The sequence below is a fragment of the Cucurbita moschata genome, unplaced genomic scaffold (assembly GCF_002738365.1).
Source record: "Cucurbita moschata cultivar Rifu unplaced genomic scaffold, Cmos_1.0 Cmo_Scf00024, whole genome shotgun sequence".
NCBI classification, from domain to species: domain Eukaryota; kingdom Viridiplantae; phylum Streptophyta; class Magnoliopsida; order Cucurbitales; family Cucurbitaceae; genus Cucurbita; species Cucurbita moschata.
In genome coordinates, this window is record NW_019268540.1 from 946,034 (window position 1) to 964,631 (window position 18,598).

At 38.4% G+C, this 18,598-nt stretch overlaps 2 protein-coding genes and 1 long non-coding RNA gene across 12 annotated transcripts; 1 reads left to right on the top strand and 2 right to left on the bottom strand.

Moving 5' to 3' along the window:
- Positions 1-67: 67 nt before the first annotated feature.
- On the bottom strand, positions 68-7,628 carry LOC111460772 (protein LHY-like). 6 transcript variants are annotated; one of them, XM_023104057.1, is made up of 9 exons: positions 7,433-7,627; positions 7,316-7,398; positions 6,576-7,100; positions 6,207-6,318; positions 5,862-5,923; positions 2,342-2,554; positions 2,078-2,260; positions 810-1,991; positions 68-728 (listed from the first exon to the last, which is right to left on the bottom strand). In XM_023104057.1, the coding sequence occupies exons 3-9, from the start codon at positions 6,612-6,614 to the stop codon at positions 321-323; spliced, it is 2,199 nt and encodes a 732-aa protein (XP_022959825.1). In that variant the 5' UTR covers positions 6,615-7,100; positions 7,316-7,398; positions 7,433-7,627; the 3' UTR covers positions 68-320. The 6 variants fall into 6 exon arrangements, with proteins under 6 accessions (XP_022959825.1, XP_022959823.1, XP_022959822.1 ...); XM_023104055.1 differs by having other exon boundaries at positions 6,576-6,809; positions 6,984-7,100; positions 7,316-7,627; XM_023104054.1 differs by having other exon boundaries at positions 6,576-6,758; positions 6,984-7,100; positions 7,316-7,626.
- Positions 7,629-10,585: 2,957 nt separating this feature from the next.
- LOC111460865 lies at positions 10,586-18,133 on the bottom strand. Of its 5 annotated transcripts, none has more exons than XR_002713478.1 (4): positions 18,103-18,133; positions 12,571-15,123; positions 11,384-11,437; positions 10,586-10,665 (listed from the first exon to the last, which is right to left on the bottom strand). It is a non-coding gene; the product is annotated as an uncharacterized LOC111460865 (long non-coding RNA). The 5 variants fall into 5 exon arrangements; XR_002713481.1 differs by lacking the exon at positions 18,103-18,133 and having other exon boundaries at positions 12,571-14,823; positions 14,950-16,138; XR_002713480.1 differs by lacking the exon at positions 18,103-18,133 and having other exon boundaries at positions 12,571-13,943; positions 14,314-16,138.
- LOC111460864 (protein LAZY 1-like) lies at positions 15,597-18,015 on the top strand. The gene is made up of 5 exons (XM_023104206.1): positions 15,597-15,679; positions 15,757-15,823; positions 16,133-16,908; positions 17,136-17,418; positions 17,742-18,015. Exons 1-5 carry the CDS (start codon positions 15,674-15,676, stop codon positions 17,759-17,761), a joined length of 1,152 nt encoding a protein of 383 aa, XP_022959974.1. The 5' UTR covers positions 15,597-15,673; the 3' UTR covers positions 17,762-18,015.
- Positions 18,134-18,598: the final 465 nt, after the last annotated feature.

Consider the following 18,598-nt stretch of genomic DNA (forward strand, 5'->3'; position numbering starts at 1 on the left):
TGGAGATCAAGATTACCTCCATCAAACCCCGAGAGATAAACGCTCGGGGAGATTCACCCGAGATTAATACAGAAGAGAACATGCCAAATTTATACCATCTTCATGAAGAAACTAACGTGTCTTTGAAGTGGTAACAAGATAATGGCCACAGGGGTGTACCAAACAATTCTTCTTACAAAAAAAAGGCTAATTTAGATAATCTTGAGTTCAGTTGTATAAGTTCGAACGTACCAATCACATAAGGTAGCCATTTTACAGTACACGCGAAGAATTGAAGTAGGAAAAAGATAGATTGAGGAGGAGGAGGAGGAGGAGGAGGGTTAGAAATACATGCAGCAATTTGAGGCTTTCTGGTCCAGACGTAGTCTTTTTTGGCCTCCCTCCTCGCTGTGGTTGCTGGATGTTGCTGTCATTCTCTTTTCCTTTGCCTCCACTGAACATCTTTTGTAAGGCTTAAATCCTGTTCGACAAACCTTGGGGGTTCCATTTCCAAGTCCAATTGAGAGAAATTCCCCCTCTCCGTTATTGACACCTATTGCTGATGTAGAAGTACCACAAGTGTTGCTGTTAAGGTCCAAAACTGATGCGCCACTATTATCTTTATCTACACTCTGACTAACTTTCTCAACGTTCTCATTCTCCTTATTCTCACTTTCTACATCATATGGAGGTGAAAAACTTTGAGGCAATACGTCCCTAGTGAAGAGTGCTTGAAAGGCCAGACGCCCCTGTGCGATATAAATTTCGAGAAAAATGTAAGCATTATGTGAAGAAAAATGTAAGAAAATGCATTAGATAACATAACATACCCTTTTTACCTCATCAGAAACCTCCTTCCAAGACTCACTAGTGTTACCGATGCTTCTACTACGACGAATACTGGACTCGGTAGCTGGATGGTTCGTCTCAAGCTCTTTGTCCTCCTCTTTTTCATCGTTCTTTTCTGTTGCATCTATCTCTCGATCACTTCCAGATGGTGTATTGGAACCACATGAGGAACGATCTACTTGTTTTCCTCTCTTCTCCTCGTTTGAATCATGAAACTCAACCTCAGCTGGTGTCTTCTCATTGTGGACAGTTTTCACCGTAGCATTTGCATCTGCACCTCCATTACCAGAGTCAGATGATGAATGAGTAGGTGACTTGGAATCTGACTGATGAGCAGTCAAAACCTCTGATTGTTCTGCATCCAGCTGCTGATTTTGCAAAGCAGCATTTTGTAGGGAACTTTCTGCTTTGTCCTTGGACTCGGAATTTGGACAGGCATCTGATGATTGTACTACAGGAGCTGATATAGCAGCGCTCGTAAAGGCAGAATGCAAAGGAGAACATAAAGGTGGCAATCCATGGGCCGCCCACCATGCAGTTGCAGCTGCTACAGTTGCTGCAGCAATGGCTTCCTTACTAGGGGTCGGGTTCATTTGCTTGGTTTTAAAACCTTCTGTATCACACGCTGGGGCGTCTGCAGAAGTTTCAGGATTCACATAGGGCCAACAGGTTGCTGTAAGACTTGCTATTGCATGGGCTGCAGGGTTTTGTTGAAGGGTGGACACAATAAGATTCAGAAATGCGGAAGACATCTGGAGAACTGACTTGTAATGTTCCTGGTTAGGGTGAAGTAAGGTAAATGGAGTAGGATGAATAGGTGGATATGATGGATAAATGCTCCCAGGTGCATTATGTTGATGTTCGAAGGAAACAGAACCAGATGGATTCTGAAGTATACTACGCTCTCCTTGAATCTCCATGGATGGATGGAAAGCGGATTCCTGCAGTGAAGCATCTCTTAAAGACCCCTGAACATTTGCTCCCAGGCTTCCATCTACCACATGCACAGGCACATGCCTTGGATAATTATGAGCAGCTTGCATTTCATCCCCAGACAGTGCACAGCTTAAAGCTTCTTTCTTTTCAGCAGACACCAATTTTTCGCGTGAAGCACTTGAAATCACCAATTCTGAAAGCTTTCCCATGCCTTTTTCATGGAGTGGCTGTTTGGCACCCAGGGTTAGATATTATGATTCGATATAAGCTAAAAGAACATATAAGATTCATTTCTTTCATATTGCACAATTACCTCTTTAACTGAGGGCACAAACTCCCGGAAAGCACACGAGTCATTGAATTTAACTTGCACAGGTACAGAATTTTGGTTTTTCAAAGAAAAGGAGTTAGCTTCTCCTGATAGGGTAAATACTTCTGAGCAATTATCGTCATGAGTATCCTTTTCATTAGTTGCTTGTTCTTCTCCACTAGTAGCCTAATAATATAAGTAGCAAAAGCGAATTACTATGATGATCAACATTAATGCATTGGGAGTAGATAGAAGAATGCAACACACCTCATTCATTGGCTCTTTCTCCAAATCTAAGATTTGTTTGCTCTGTGAAGAAGACACCAGAGTCGAGAGCTTCCCGTCATTTGCTCCCAACTTTGATATAGGAGACTTCCTTGGATAAGGATTACTTGGTTTCCTCTTAGGACGAGGTGGTGGAATGTCTATATCAAGAGCTTGTCCTACAGGAATCCCCTTAACAAGTGCTTCTTTTTCCAACTGGAAAAATAAATTAACAAAATTAACAAAAGAAATCTCAGAAACTCAGAGAACATAAAACATATGTTCTCAAAATATACACGTAGCAAACATTTTCTAAGAATATCCATCTAGTGGAGTGTGTAACAATTGCCGAAAAGATAGAACTAGCAATTTTGTACATGGCCCAGCAAGTTCGAATCCTATAAACAGATACAATGGCCTGATTTGATCTGTTCATATAAAAGCTCAGACTCCAGAAGGAACAGGAAACTGGTGGTTCCTATGGACAGTCCTTTCAAGGGTAAGGGACCTTGTGAGTGTAACCGTGGAGATTGATTTGTACTTTAAAGAGTGCAAAGCTTTTGCCTGAAGTTGGTTTACAAATAATACAATTAGAAGTTATTTACAAAACAAAAGATGAGGTTATCAAAACCACAATACACTTCTATAACAGTTCACCTCATTTTAGCAATTCAAATAAAACATGTTGTCATGCCAAGGAATCAAATTAGCAGTGATACAGATGAAACTATTAATGTCAACTTATGTTTCAATTAGAGTATCATTGATGATAAAGCAAAATTTATTGAACTATGTATATTTCATATAAATTATTAAACTTGAAAGAGTTCAATTATTCATGCATCATATTGATAATGTATCAGATAAAAAATTTCATACATACGTAAACATAAATTTGCTTAGATATCATATCCATAAAATTATTGTACACAGTCATCAAAATCTACTGTGAGGTCTGACACGCTGCAAATTAGGAGAAGACCTTCAGAGTTGTAACACCTAGTCTGGTGCTGGCCAAAGTATTTTCAAGTCTAAAGGATTTTTTTTTTTTTTTTTTTTACTATTCTGGTTGTACTTGATTGCCTTCCAAATGCCCCCTTATTCCTCTCAAGCACCCCTTATCAACAACTGCTCATCTTTTTTAGGAAATCATGCATCTTTATAGGGATTGGAGTATTGTCTCAGACAGGGATAAGATTTTATAATTACTTTTACTATTATTTTCGGAGTTCTTTAGATGTCAAGGGACTAAAACACAACCTAACAAACCAGCCAGAGATGGACAGGCTAACGGAGGTGATCAATAGAGGTATAGAGACTTATCCTTGGTGCGAAGTGATGGTGACTTCTGAACAATGGTCTAAATGATTGGCACAGGCTCAGTCTAGCTATAATACAGCATTCAACTCTACAATCAACTTAACCTATTTGATATAGTTTCCAATCGTTCACAACCTTACTTTGAACAGGATCTGTTCTATAGGTTGTACAATTGTATCCTTGAGTTCCAAGTATTTTGCAGTCAGTCACCACCCCTTATCTTTCCACATATGTCAAATTTCCCCATGGCTGAAATGGACCAACAACTCAAAGATGAGGATGTCATTCTTGAGGAGCTAAAGGGTATTTATAGAGAGCCCTGCAACATATGTTCACGTTGCTAATGGGAGAGACGAAAAGTTCAATTTGTTGCAAGTGACTAGAACACTTTCAAAATAGTACAATCAGGGATCCTTCATTAGGCCTACTAATACTAAGTTGGGCTCACAGTTTTTAGATGAAAAAACTTGTTTTTCTTTGAGAAAAGATGAACGAATACACAAGCATACAAAAAAGGAGAGCTCACAAAAAGGAGCCAGGCAGTAAGAAGGGGCTCAAGTTCAGAAATAAGACCAAACAAGTAGTCACCAAAAACTCTAGAAATAGAGGCCCAAAGAGAAACAAAGAATCTAACGAGGGACCAAACATCGTCAAAGAACTCTCACGCCATCTAAAGATTTTGTTGTTTCTCTCACTCCAAAGCTCCCAAGAAATAGCACACCCCAGTCTACCACAAAAATCACCATTTATCACAATAGAGAAAATGAAGAAAAAGCTCCTCAAAAGAGTTGTGCCAGACCGCCCGAGAAAGATCACAACTTCCAATGATGTGATCTAGGTTCTTTGACATCTTCAGCAAGGAATACAAGAATAGGACCCACCACTAAAGAACCTCTAGTCAAGATCCGAACCAAGGTGTTACTCTTTCATGAAAAACCGTCACACGTAGAACTTCACCTTCCAAACTGAGGAGAAAAAATAGAACCACTCACTAAGGAAGGATTGGGCAAGCATTAGAAAAAAGAGCTACAAGAAAAACCTTTGAAATGACTACGAGTCCAAAGGCAGGAATCACCCATCCCTCCTCCTTGGCCTAAGTGGAAAGACAAGTGGGCGGAAAGAAGAGCCAAGACAATTGATGTTTCCCCATTGTTCAACAAACAACGGAAATCAAGGAATGAGAAAGTGATGAATCCCTTTGACTGAGGATCGAAGCAACCGAATGGTTTATGGAGGATAAATAATATAAATGAGAGCATAAGGAGCACAGGGTCTATTTTCCAACCACTTGTCCTCCCAAAAATATGTATCCTGTTTGTCCACGACATCAATATGAATAAACTGATAAAGAAGAGGAAGATCACATGCAATTGCTTTCCATGGGTTTCTGAAAGTGCCTTTTAAACCCTTACCAAGCTGAGCCACTCAAGGGGATGAGGCCTTTACTTGCTAACAATAACCTTATGCCAAAGGGAACCGCCTTCATGGTGATTCAAGTGAATGTAACATAGTGAGCACAATATAATTAACACCGAGGTAGATGGAAGGGTATTGAGACAGTAGGCTTTTAGGTAACAGACTGAATTGGAGTAGGTACTGTCTGGGTGGTCTTTGAATCCAAACAGAAGGAATAAAGAGCTTTCAACTTCACCCTTAACTATGTACCAGTCTGATGTGAATGAATAAATTGTATCACGGATAGCAGGATTTATTAGAAGAGGGGAATGTTCACAATAACTTTTATAAAAATTTTGCAAAAACGTGTTCACAATAACTTTTAGAATGCAATGTTGGAAGGGGGAATACTGTGTCAACTATCCACTACACTTAGGTCATGGTCGGCCCATGTGAATCATCCAATTGTGTTAACTCCCTGGCATTTTATGTGTGATAGGTTTACCGGCATTGTTCTCATTCTCACTGAATGAAGGGCCGTGGTGTGATAGGTTTACCGGCATTTATTTTAAAGAATAGCCCAAAGATAGATATCTAATATTGGGTATATGAGCAAGAGTGCTACATCACAAGCATACAGGATTAAGACAACTAGGCGATAGTGCCAATGGAACTACCTGTAAGAACGCTCAAATGTTCTACTGATGAGCAAGCAAGATTATAAAAACAACTGAACCAATCATGGACTACAAACCAAGAAGAAGCAAAATAAAAAAATTAGACTATGTAGAGAAGGGTACCCAATGACCTTTGAAAAGAACTTTTGTGCATGACTCCGTATCTGAACTGCTGTTTTGGTCCCAATATGTTCTGCATATAACGTCATGCAGTGGAGAATCAGGTATCTATTCAGGGAACAGTATAAACTTGACAGTAGTCACCAATGTATCCAGATAAAATCAGCTCAATAATAACTAAGAATTTGAATCACAGACATAAATTTGTTAACTAAAGAAACTTCTGCTCAATTACCTGGAAGGCAATAAATTTTGTACCATATATTACACAGTATATAATTCATCTAACCAATGTTATATGCTAAGAAATGAACAAAAGTCAAAAAAGGAACGCTGTCATTTGAGCAAAATATAACCTTCAATTCTCTGCCATGCTCGGCCATAGAGCTTCAGCGCCTCTAGAAATCTACTGTGCTCCTCCTCCGTCCAGCGCTCTCGTTGCTTTGTAATAGTATATGGCTTCCTGGTCTATCATATGCATACATACACAACTTCAGACCTCAGTTATAAACAGTTTTCGTTTTTATTTTTCTTCACTTCTTACACTAAACTATTTTTCTTTTCTGTGGAGGGAGAATGGACTATCACCCTGGTCTATCATATGCATATATACACAAGTTCCGAAATCAGTTATAAACAGTTTTCATTTTCCTTTTCTTCACTTCGTCTTTCTTCTTCTTAAACCATTTTTTTTTCTTTTCTGTGGAGGGGGAATGGACTATCACCTTAAAAACCAAGTCTTCTCCAGAGGAATTGGGATCCATGGACGGATCTGAGCAGCTATCGCTGCTTCAAATCCTCTCGAACGAGCAACGGGTAAAATGAAAGCCTCCTTTCATTGTTAGGGATATAAAGAAATCTAAATTGTGAAGCCTTTGTTGCTTTTATCACCTGGCTCCTTGACGCAACTGCAAAATAGAAGAAGAAAAAAAGCGACAGCAATCGGTAGAGATCCGTCTCTTTTGCATATGAACAAAATTATTTAACTACATCGGTGGACTTTTATGAAAAAATTTGGTATTGTAGGAAACAGGAAAATGAAACTTTAAACAAAATATTTTCAGAAGCAACAAGATAGAAATACTTCGCCGAAAAAGAACTTGAAATGAAAAATCCTTTTTCAGAATCCTCACCAGAACGAACTGGAAGACGCCAAAACCTTAGAACATAGAAAAGAGAGAGAAAATTCTATCGAGTAATCAGCAAACTACTTCCTCCACTTCACAGCAAAGCATCGTTACAACACTGATCTGACAAAGTCAAGTACACTATCCATTTAGCAGGCAAGAAAACATCAGGAATCGAAAATTTAAAATTAAAAGAAAAAACAAAAACAAAAAAACAACTAACTCAAACAGCATCAAGTAATTCAATCTATACAAATCTCCATCAATTTCTAAAACATTTCTCGGCAACCAAACTGAGAGTAAGAATCAAGAAAAAGGCCAGGCAAAAACAACAGTACCTTCAAAAACAACCATGGCGGGAGGTAATTCGGAAAGGAAAAGTGGATACTCCGATCATGCAAGAGAGCGAAATCGCCAGAAACTCGCCAGAAACTCGCCAGAAACTCACCAGAAACTCACCAGAAACTCACCAGAAAACTCATGGTTTCCGGCAATCAAGAACATGAATTGAACGAAGGAGGAAGCAATAGTAGCAGAGAGTAGTCGTTTTTTCTTGTTCTTTTTTTTTTTTTTTTTTTTCCTTTTTTGGTTTCTCTAGGCACTGGAAATTACAGTTTGGGGCGCGTCGGAGCAATCTCAGCCACTATAATTTCTTCTGGATTTTGGTTCCATTAAAAAATAAAAAAGAAACATAAAAAATAAAAAATAAATAATAAATAAAATGAGTTTTTATTTTTGAGGCTGCAAACGAGTGAAGAAGGTAATAGAGAAAGGCCGTTGCATTGGATTTTGACAAGTGGCGGAAAACTAGTGGCTGTGGGTCATAAAGACCACCCATGCGCTTTTTCCTTTTTTTTTTTTTTTTTTGGGGTTTCTTTTATGACGTTCCATCGAATATTGGGAGACAGCTTCCCCACCGTCCATTTCCCCATTCGGCTTCCGGTGTGCGGCCACGATATGGCCATCTGTTATTACATTTCTTTTCTTATCGATTATTTTTTTTCTTTAATTAATCGAAACTAATAACTGATTGATATTGTTCCAATTATTCGAAATATTCTATTTTATTGTTGGATCTAGAAAAACCTGTCTTAAAAGGATTATGTTATATTTTTGCTTATAAAATATTATTAAATTTTTAAGATGTTTTTCGATTTGAATAAAAAAATTAAAATTAACCATTAATAAATTTGTAGAAAAGTGGGAAAAAAAAGTTAGGGGAACTCGATGTCGAGACTTTAATAATAAGGTTTTCATCCTCTCACAAACTCGAAAAAGGCTTGAAGTCTCTCACGGCTTCCTCCCCGTTTCTTATATAAACTAGGGAATTCTTCACTCCTTACGAAGTGGATCTCTCGAAGTTCCTATCCTGTAAAATCTTTGATTCTTCACTCTTTGACAACAAGATGGTGGTGCTTGATGCTTGTTTGTAAAGGAAAGGCTTTTATAAAACTTGGGCAAAATTTAAAATTGATTCACATTTTAATTTCATCCGAGTAGTAGAACGTTCCTTCATATTTGTTTTCCTCCCTTACAAGGAACAAAGCATGAACCAACCATTCATTCTTTTTCAACAGAAACCATTAATATAACAGGAAAATATCTAATGTCCTTCGTGCCTAACCTTTAAGTTAATTCAAGGACGCTCGTATTTGATAGATTTTGAGCGGCTCTTAACTTTTAACGAAAGAGAACTATAGATTAAGAAAGTTATGGTACAAGTTCTACGACTTCGAAGCCAAACAAACAAAGAAGCATTGCCAAACAAAAAGATGGATTTTGTGGGGATTTTGTTTTCCAAACTTTGTGTCACCATTGCTATAACTGGAAGGACTTGAATATCAGCTGACACTATAGGTCCCCTGCTTATCAAAATATGCCAAATACAATAGGAGTTATAAGACATTATGATCTCAACATCTTCCTTATTCAGAATCTGAGTTGGTTTGTGAGCATCCCATTGCAATGAAGGTGTTATGGATGGGATCTCCCGCCATCTCATCAGAGCCTCCCTACATAAAATCCTTCCAAAAATACAAACTATTAGCACTAGAAGGACCATGGAAAAGATGAGAGAAACCAACCAATGTGGTTGTGATATCCCATATTGGTTGGGAGGAGAATGAAACATCATTTATAAGAGTGGGAAACCTTTCCCTAGCAGATGCGTTTTAATGCTTTGAAGAGAAGCCCGAAAGGGAAAGCCCAAAAAGGACAATATTTGTTAGCGGTGGGCTTGGACTGTTACAAATGGTACCAGAGCCAGATACTGGGCGATGTGCCAGCGAGGAGGTTGTTTACCGAAGGGGGTAGACATGAGGCGGTGTTCCAGTAAGGTCGCTGGGCCCCGAAGGGGGGTGGATTTGGTGCGGGTCCCACATCGATCGGAGAAAGGAACGAGTGCCAGTGAGAACGCTGAGCACCTGAAGGGGGTGGGATTGTGATATCCCACATTGGTTGGGGAGGAGAATGAAACACCCTTTACAAGGGTGTGAAACCTTTTCCCTTGCAGCCCGCCTTTTAAAGCCTTTGAAGGGAAGCCCGAAAGGGAAAGCTCAAAGAGGACAATATTTGCTAGCGATGGGCTTGGACTGTTACAAATGGTACCAGAGCCAGACACTGGGCAATGTGCCAGCGAGGAGGTTGTTCACCGAAGGGGGTAGACATGAGGCGGTGTGCCAGTAAGGACGTTGGGCCCCGAAGGGGAATGGATTTGGTGGGGTCCCACATCGATGGGAGAAAGGAACAAGTGCCAGCGAGAACGCTGAGCCCTGAAGGGGGGTGGATTGTGATATCCCACATTGGTTGGAGAGGAGAATGAAACACCCTTTATAAGGGTGTGGAAACATTTCCCTATTAGACGCGTTTTAAAGCCTTTAAGAGGAAGCCTGAAAGGGAAAGCCCAAAAAGGACGACAATATCTGCTAGCGATGGGCTTGGGCTGTTACAATGGTTGTGTCAGGACCCTCCGAGAAATGGTTAGGCCTGAAGCTGACCCTGCCTGCCCGAACTTTGTAACGAGGCCAAACAAAGATAGGGGAACGAGTGCCAAAGAGGATCATTGATTCAAAAACCTGACTAATATCTCCTTCAAATTTGGCTTAAGCTTCAAATTCTTAAAAGATTAGGAGTAAAAGAAGAGCTTTTGCTTTGGATGCTTCTAATCTAACTCCTCAATGAATGATTCGCTAGTTTGGAGACAGCTAGTTTGGGAACATTTTGATTAGCTATAACATAAAAAATCAAATGAACTCACTCTAATTGATGTCCCAGCTTGCACATAATCTATTTCAAGAAACTCCATTCAACTCTGTACTTTTTTTCACAAAATGTAAGCATTCATGAGCGATAATCAGACCATAAAAAATTGAACGACCTTGAATGAAAGCTAACAAAGAAGAAGAGAGAATTTAGTCCAGATTTGTCATCACCTAATTATATATAACTTTTGTAACTATCTTATACAACACATAGCATATGAACTTATTGAGCGAAAACCACTAAATGAATTTTGATACCTTGTTTAAGGGATCAACACAATACGAGTCTTGTTTCAAGGCAAATCTTCAAAGTATTTGGTAGAACAAAGTTGGGAATCCATTGTTTTATTGCTCTTTCCACCTCCTTTTGATATCACTTCTGAAGTAACCCTTGAAGAAATGCAATCAATGACCCTGTTCACATCAATCTGCAAAGGAGCATTTGAAGCAAAAATATTTTAAAAATAATCCACAAAAGTCAGGGAAATTTTTGTAACTTCCTCTTGCCATACTCCCAAGGCATCAAAAATGGCTTCAGTACTATTCTCTTTCTTCCTCCCAGTTGCCTTCTAGAGGAAACAATTAGTATTGCTATCACCCCATTTCAACCAATCCTCTTTTGGAGCTTTGTTTCCAATAGATTATAATCACCTTGAACATCTCTGGTAACGCCCCAAGCTCACCACTAGCAGATATTGTCCTCTTTGAATTTTTCCTTTCGAGTTTCTCCTCAAGATTTTTAAAACGCGTTTACTAGGGAGAGATTCCCATACCCTTATAAAGAATGGTTCGTTCTCTTCCCCAACTAATGTGGAATCTCACATCTCTAAACTTAGAGATCAAGCTACGTTCTCTTAGCTCTTCGCCAATTTTTATCATGGTCTCACAATATTTCATTCATATCACAGAATGCCCAAGAACACCGATGTAAGTATGACCTAAGGGGGAAGAGCATTTGAGTCTCTTTTGAAGAATAATCAAAATTCAGACTTAAAACAAGGTTTGGTGGAAGTATTTTCCCAAGTACGAGTGGGTGGTTCTTCGCTTTGCACACCAGATTGAATTCATGAAGAACTGAAGTCACTTCAGCATTAGTAAAAACTTCAGAATCGAAAATCCCACAGCAGGAGGTTTTGAAAAGCTTACCGATATTTCTTCTTCTTCAAGCTTCTTCCACCCTTCCAGAAGATCTCCATATCCCTGTTGGTAGGATAATGAATCCTAACATGGCATTATATTGCTCGAAATGACAAAATTTTAGAAGAGAAAACTCATGCTTTCTACCAATTTCTTAGAATTTTACGGTCACCTACAGTCATAAAAAGTTAGGTCGTTAAACGACGATTTGGCCCAAAACCCAAAGCAGTCCAAACGCATACAATGCCCATAGAAAGGCTCTATGAATAGTCCAAGAAGATTGAGAAATTAGAGAATTCAGAAGACTCCAAGAAGATTGAGAACTTGAAGACCAAAGACTTTGAAAACACAACAACGTTGAAGGCATGATCTTAAACACTATTAAGTGCGTAAGAATAATTCAAGATTTTGATAAACTTGTCAAGAAGATCAAGAAACCAAGATCAATACAAGAGCAATCAACAAGCCGAATAAGATCAATTGAATAAAATCAACAAGCCAATTATTGAAACAATAAGATCAACAAGTTAAGAACTAGTACCGAGCCAAGAAGATGAACAAGTTAAGAACTAGAATCGAGTTCAATCCTACAAATATGCACTTGTTATACTTGAAGAAGAAGGTGAAACGTATGAATTAAGAATAGGCATCAACATTTTTATCATTAGTTCAATAATTTTCGTCTCATTTTTAATTTCTTTTAACTTCATTGATACTAGGGGAATTCCTCAATCGGTTGGCACTGATTTTGGGTTCAAACTATGTAGAAATTTGACATATCGATTTTCATCGATCAAAGAATGTCATTTTTGGAGTATTATGTGACGTTGATCAACTTACCACATCGTTGCTTGGTAGATTTTAGCTCAAACTAACATATATAAGAGCTTCGGTCGAAAAATATTTTCCAATTTTTGTTGCCGGGTTTAGATGTTGAGGCCGTACTTTTTCCTTTAAAAATAAGTAAAAGGTATCTCCAAACATCTTAAGTCCTAACCGCTAGGGTCACCCTCAACCCAAGGAAGTTATAATACTATCATCAATATCATTGCATATCAACATTCAACTAACAATTTAATTTCGTAGAGCCTACAATATTTCACAAGTTGGTAATGTAACTGCATATTAGCTCAATACAATGATTTCATGCTATTGCTAAAGTACTAAAATTGTGTCTTGGTGAGCTCAAGACTTACAGGGGCCTCAAATTAGACTGAAATCATGGTACAGAAAGGTTCAAAGTGAGTCTAAGGACTCAATCTTTATCCACTGTCCAAACAACACAGGCAGCAATGTTCTTCAATGATAATCAATCAGCCTGTAAAACCAGCCTCACATCAACAGGAAAGAAGAGTTCAAAGGCAAGAGAAAAACTGATCTCTCTGCTTTAAAAGTAGGGTTCAATCCAGAAATGAAAGTTAAAAAGCATTTAGACAAACATATTAATGCTCATTGCATAATCAGATCACAATGAAGGAGGGCTACTTGCTTTGCTTTCACATGTACAAATCATAATGAATGAGGGCTGTTGCATTTAGACAAAGAGATTCATAACACATGTTCAGTGCATATATAGGTCTTTTAGGATGTTGGTCAAAAGGAAAAGGTCAAGAGAAGGATAAATATGTGGCACAGTCTGTCTACAACAGAATTGTTTCCCTCATGTCACTGACAAGACTTTCGGATTTTAGTTTCATGTTTGGTTCCTAAAAACAAAAGTCAGCACAAAATTTAAGCAGGTCCTAGAATCTGATAAAAAATGCTCACTTTTTCCATCTGCATCATGATCTACCAATCTTTTGATTGTGAGTAAATTACATTTTTGGCCTTCATTTCTTTAGTTTTAATTTATTCTTGTAAAACCATGTCTCTAACGATGATAAAGAATAACAGAAAGTTTATATGATAATTTATCTATAGTTCCACTCCTTTTTGAAAATGTAATTTTACCGAGGATGATTTACTTTGACAAAAGGGCAGAAGAATTTGACTCCTTTTTGACTATTTTAACAACTACCAAATCCAGAAGCAGGCTTTCCAGGTAAGTTTTTTCTTAACAGCAGGAATAGAAAACTTGAAACGTTTGATAGAAACATACCAGATGGCAGAAGGTTTTCATCAGGTTTGATTCGTTGAACCGCTGATTATAGAATCTCTCCATACAGTGAATTTAGTGAAAAGGGTTAGTATGAACATGTCTGAACATCGATCGGTGAATATACCAATCATATTAGTTGGATTTGACAAGCTTTTGTATCACAGGTAAAAACCTATCCTCATACCAAAAAGTTTGCAAGTTCATGGAGCATGGCCCCCCCTTGCATCTTTCCCACTATGTCACCAGATCTAATGCAAATCTAATCAACTTAAGATTTAAATATCAATCTACCAGGTTAAAAACAAAAAACAAATAGAGGAGGCCAACTTATCAGCTGGATATTTAGGCAGATTTGACATAAAATCATGACTTGCTCGTGGAGGTAAGAAAAAGTTTTTTCATCCCGCATGGTGCTGTACATCGTAGTCCCACCTTAATAAAATCAGAAGCCTTTCTTCCTAAATCTTTCACCTGAAATTATAAAGCACATAAAGCAAAGTAATATTATTCATCTCTTTTGAACTCCCACTGACAAAATAGAAACAAACAGTTAATATTGGGAGCATAGCCACGACATGGTTGAGGCAAAGGAGATCTTTTTCATGCTCAAGGAAATGACTTAAGAAGGTTTCAGAAATATGGTGACAGAACTGACATCAAATCAATTTCTTTCCTAGGAAGGTTAAAAAACAAAAGCTCAGTGGAAGACCTTTTTACAAATTCTGACAACTCACAGAGACTCAGGACATTCACAAATTATTGTAACAGTCAAAGGAGAAAAAAATAGAAGAATTCATGTTTGCTTCTGTTGTACTTCACAACCAATGTCAGAGTGCATCACCTTCTTCCGTCTCTTCCTTCTTACCCTGTCTCGCCCAGAAACCATGTCTTTAAGCAAAGGATACTACTGAAAGTAAACAATAAATATGAATAACAAACAAGAGCTAGCCAATATCCAGAAGGGTAAGTTTTCTGTCCTATAGTAGCATGTTTCAGAAACAAGGAGTTGTAAAAGGTTGAATTTAGAAACACATGGGACCCGGGCATACTTCTTTCCTTTATATTTTGTTCCCAAAAAATATTCTGAAATGACGCAAGTGATCATATTATGAAGCCCAAAAGACGAGTTATTACCTTTTTCTTTTGCAGGGAAACAAGCACATATATCAGACATCACAAGTTAAAATTCTCTCATAAAATTGTAACACAAATTGAGGTTACCAACAGCAATGCTAGAATCATGGAAATTGAGGTTACCAACAGCAATGCTAGAATCATGGCCATTGTTAGGGATAAAGATCAGAAGCGCAATCTAACCTTTGTGTTATTTCTGATCTCATCTGAGAATGTTCTGCTTACAAACATGATAAAAGAACGGTGTCAGGGAGACCAAAAGGTCATCTACTATTAAAATTCCTTTCCTCCAAAGATCCCAACCAAATGCATGATCCAACATGTAGATTTAATAGGATCATACATGGAAATAAGATATTGAAGAGTCCTTTCAAATTTCCAATTAATCTTCTACCTTTCCAGGTCAGATAATACAGTTTGTGCCCCTGATGAGAAATGATCCACTTCGTTGTCAATCTTTGCACCTATTTTGGTCCAACACAATATTCTCCAGAGACCCCACCAGTCATTTAGGGCTCTGCCCACCAAATTATAGTGAAATTGTTACAATTATAAGAATGGAAGCTATCATTTTCCCATGGAGGCATGTGCAAAACATGTTTGTGTAGAAAGCACAACTATATACAAAACATGAATAAATTAAGGTACTTAAAACTGATTAAATAAAATTAAAAGAGAATTAAACATCTTCAAACAGTAACAATAAAATTATTTGAAGAATGGAAAATACTATCTCAGGTTTGGAGTGAGTCCATACCACCACTCAAAGTACCAAAAAATCAAAACTACTCACATTCCTCAGATAAAATGAACAGCTTCCGGAAGGGTGCTCCAGGACCCACCATCCATTTAGCCACTTGAATGGATAGCACAAGCCAGCCAGTTCTTTTGTAACTATCCCTATGTTTCCTTTACGCACATCATCTCAGACTATTGGAGGTGTGCAGTAAGAGTTTGACATTCTATTGATAAATAAGCAGCGAGCTAAACTATGGAAAACACTTTTTCTCATCACCCCTCTAAACTGAAGGCAACAAAACTCAGTTTTCTGAAGCACAACCAGAAAGATGAAGGCAAAGTTAATTCTGCATTAATTCTTGTAGAGTGTTTCTGTCTAACGACTAAATGATATTTTGGTTTTTTCTCACAGCTACTTGGTTGGATGCACCGCAAATTTCGGCAGAACAGTGGTGAACCGCTCAAAGATTTTGCCATCGGTAAATACTTTCCACCAGTAGTTCTCTGTGAGGTTGAGCATCTATTGTCAGTAAAAGCTCACTTTGTGCATAGAATCTGTAGTGACTGATATTCGATGCCCAGGGCATGGAACACATCCAAGTTTTGTATGCATGTAATCTGAAAATTATATCTCTTTAACCCATCTATTCCATTTAATAGAAAACATTGAGTTATAACCAGGAATTACAGATAAACCATGAAATTATTGTTGATATGCTGCAACAGAAACAAGGTTCCTAGAAATTCAAGTGTACTTGTGTAGGTCATTCTCATAATTGTTTTTTTAGGCCAACAATCGCTTGATGATCAGCAATACATCTCGAAGTCAAGCATTAAACCTTTCAAGCAAGCCCCACGAGAGCAGCATCTTCGAAAATCTTTTGCTGGTCTAGAATCAGAAATAGGAGATGAAGACTATGAAGATGAATCATCCCATCCAATGTCTGAGATCTTCCATGGATTTCTGGCAATTGGAACTCTGGGATCTGATCAGGTCATCAGTGACCCAATGACACCAAAGTTTTCAATTTCTGTTGAGAATATAACTGAAAACGAAACTGAAGTAACTGAAAATGAACTAAAGTTCATTAATGATGAGTTGGAAAAGGTTCTAGGAGCTGAAACTAAGGATGACGGGTACAATGATTCTTCTGGAAGAAACAGTCACGTCAGCATGGGAAGGAGCAGCCATGGTAGCACAATTACCCTCAGTGGCAAGCCAATGGATGGCCTAGAAAGCAATATAAGTGGGAGCATAATCTGCCCACTTCAGGGATATCTTTTTGGGTCAGCAATTGAATTATCAGAGACTACGGCAGTGGCTAAAAAGGAAAACAGGACCTCCCTAGGCGAACTGTTTCAGAGAAGCAAAATAGCTGAGGAGAATGTAGGTGCAAAATCTGACAAGGAAGACAAGCGAGCTGAAGAGGATATCGATAAATCTTCCGTGCACCTGATGAAAAAGAAACTGAAGAAAAGAATGTTGTCTGCTTCTTCCCGGAGCTCTGCAGCAGCTGTTGAAGGGCTCAATGATTCAGCTTCAGCAGAAACGAAACTGCATAAGGTATGTCATAAGCTATGATTTGAACTTAACCCTTGCTGTCTGGCCTCACCTGATTATTACTTTTCCAGCTCTGTCATTATAAATTTTTGAACTAGGAGATGGTTCAAGTGAGAGGCTTCAGAACCTATTTTTACCATAGAAAACTACTGACCGCAATTGGACTTTTACTATTTTCCTATCTGTCTGTAATAGTTAAATTTCTTCAACATATGACATGTGGCTTGCAGATCTTTCACATGTTCCACAGAAAAGTTCACCCTGAAAGCTCAACAATCATACAAAAGACCGATAAGCACCAAAAGTTTCAAAGAAAGAAGAAACCAAACCATAACCATGATGGTTGCTACAACAATGGAGAGCAGACATCTGATGAGGATATCATGATATATCCTCAGAGAACACTGTCGAAACCAAGCTTTCGACGTATCAAGAATCAATTTCCACCAGATGAACTACACAGTTCTGATCCAAATGACAACAAGGAACGCTGGATTAATTCAGATGAAGACTGTAAGTTACTAAACTCAATATTTCCTAGCTTCCAACATTCACCTAGATATCCTATTAGTTTCCATAAACACTAATATCGACACCCACAACCAACAAGTTAATACTCTTAAATTATAAAACTAAAACCAACTCACTGTAGTCTTGGCTTAGTATTTATGCTCACCTTCCACAAAACACAGGATGAATGGTAGCTAATCCTTTTCTGTATATCTGCTATACCATCGACTGCTCGCTACATTATCTAACCAATTACATGAGAGACAAGTGTGACGACACTGACTCTTAGAAGCAACTCTAATTCACTTTTATTGTGTTCATCGTAGATCTTGTGCTGGAGCTTTGAGAGGTAGAAGAAGTATATTCCTTGTTCATCAGTATCCGAGTGCGTTGCAGTACTGTCTACCCATTATTGGTAATTATTGCTGATAGAGTGCAAGTTAATACTATCTGAACAGTGTTTGGGTGTGAAAATAAGCAGAGGATCTTCCTCTTCAAATGCTCACTTTGTATGTTGTGTGTGAAATGTATTGTTATCCCTAGAACACTTTATGATTATATTGTCTTGCATATTCCACGAAAAAGCATGTTCTACTCGCAGTTGATTATTCTTGTTTTCTTTTTCTTTCACCTTTGACACCCTCTTAGGCTAAACTAAAATATAGACAGTTTTCCAACTCTATTTACCTGACATTAAAAAGAGCACCGGTAGTTCTGATGTGATGTCCCAAATTGGTTGGAGAGGAGAACAAACCACCATTTATAAGGGTGTAGAAACCTTCTCCTCGCCGACGCGTTTTAAAGCTTTGAGAGGAAGCCCGAAAGGGAAAGCACAAAGAGGACAATATCTGCTAGCGGTAGATTTGGGTCGTTACAAATGGTATCAGAGCCAAACACCGGATGATGTGTTAGCCTTCTCGTTGTTCCCCGAAGGGGGGAAGACACGAGGCAGTATGCTAGTAAGGACGCTGGGCCCCAAAAGGGGTGGATTTAGGGGCGGTCCCACATCGATTGGAGGAAGGAAAGAGTGCCAACGAGGATGCTGGGTCCCGAAGGGGGGTGGATTGTGATGTCTCACATTGGTTGAAGAGGAGAACAAACAACCATTTATAAGGGTGTGGAAACCTTCCCCTAGCAGACGCATTTTAAAGCTTTGAGGGGAAGCCCAAAAGGGAAAGCCCAA

Excerpts from the sequence above, each read along its gene's own strand:
- LOC111460772 (XM_023104057.1), bottom strand. The coding sequence starts at position 6,614 with ATGGATCCCAATTCCTCTGGAGAAGACTTGGTTTTTAAG. Across the intron at positions 2,261-2,341 it reads AGAAAGAGCCAATGAATGAG|GCTACTAGTGGAGAAGAACA; the intron begins GTGTGTTGCATT and ends TTATATTATTAG. Across the intron at positions 729-809 it reads TTTCTGATGAGGTAAAAAGG|GGGCGTCTGGCCTTTCAAGC; the intron begins GTATGTTATGTT and ends TATATCGCACAG.
- LOC111460864 (XM_023104206.1), top strand. Across the intron at positions 15,824-16,132 it reads GCTCAAAGATTTTGCCATCG|GCCAACAATCGCTTGATGAT; the intron begins GTAAATACTTTC and ends TTGTTTTTTTAG. Across the intron at positions 17,419-17,741 it reads GATTAATTCAGATGAAGACT|ATCTTGTGCTGGAGCTTTGA; the intron begins GTAAGTTACTAA and ends TGTTCATCGTAG.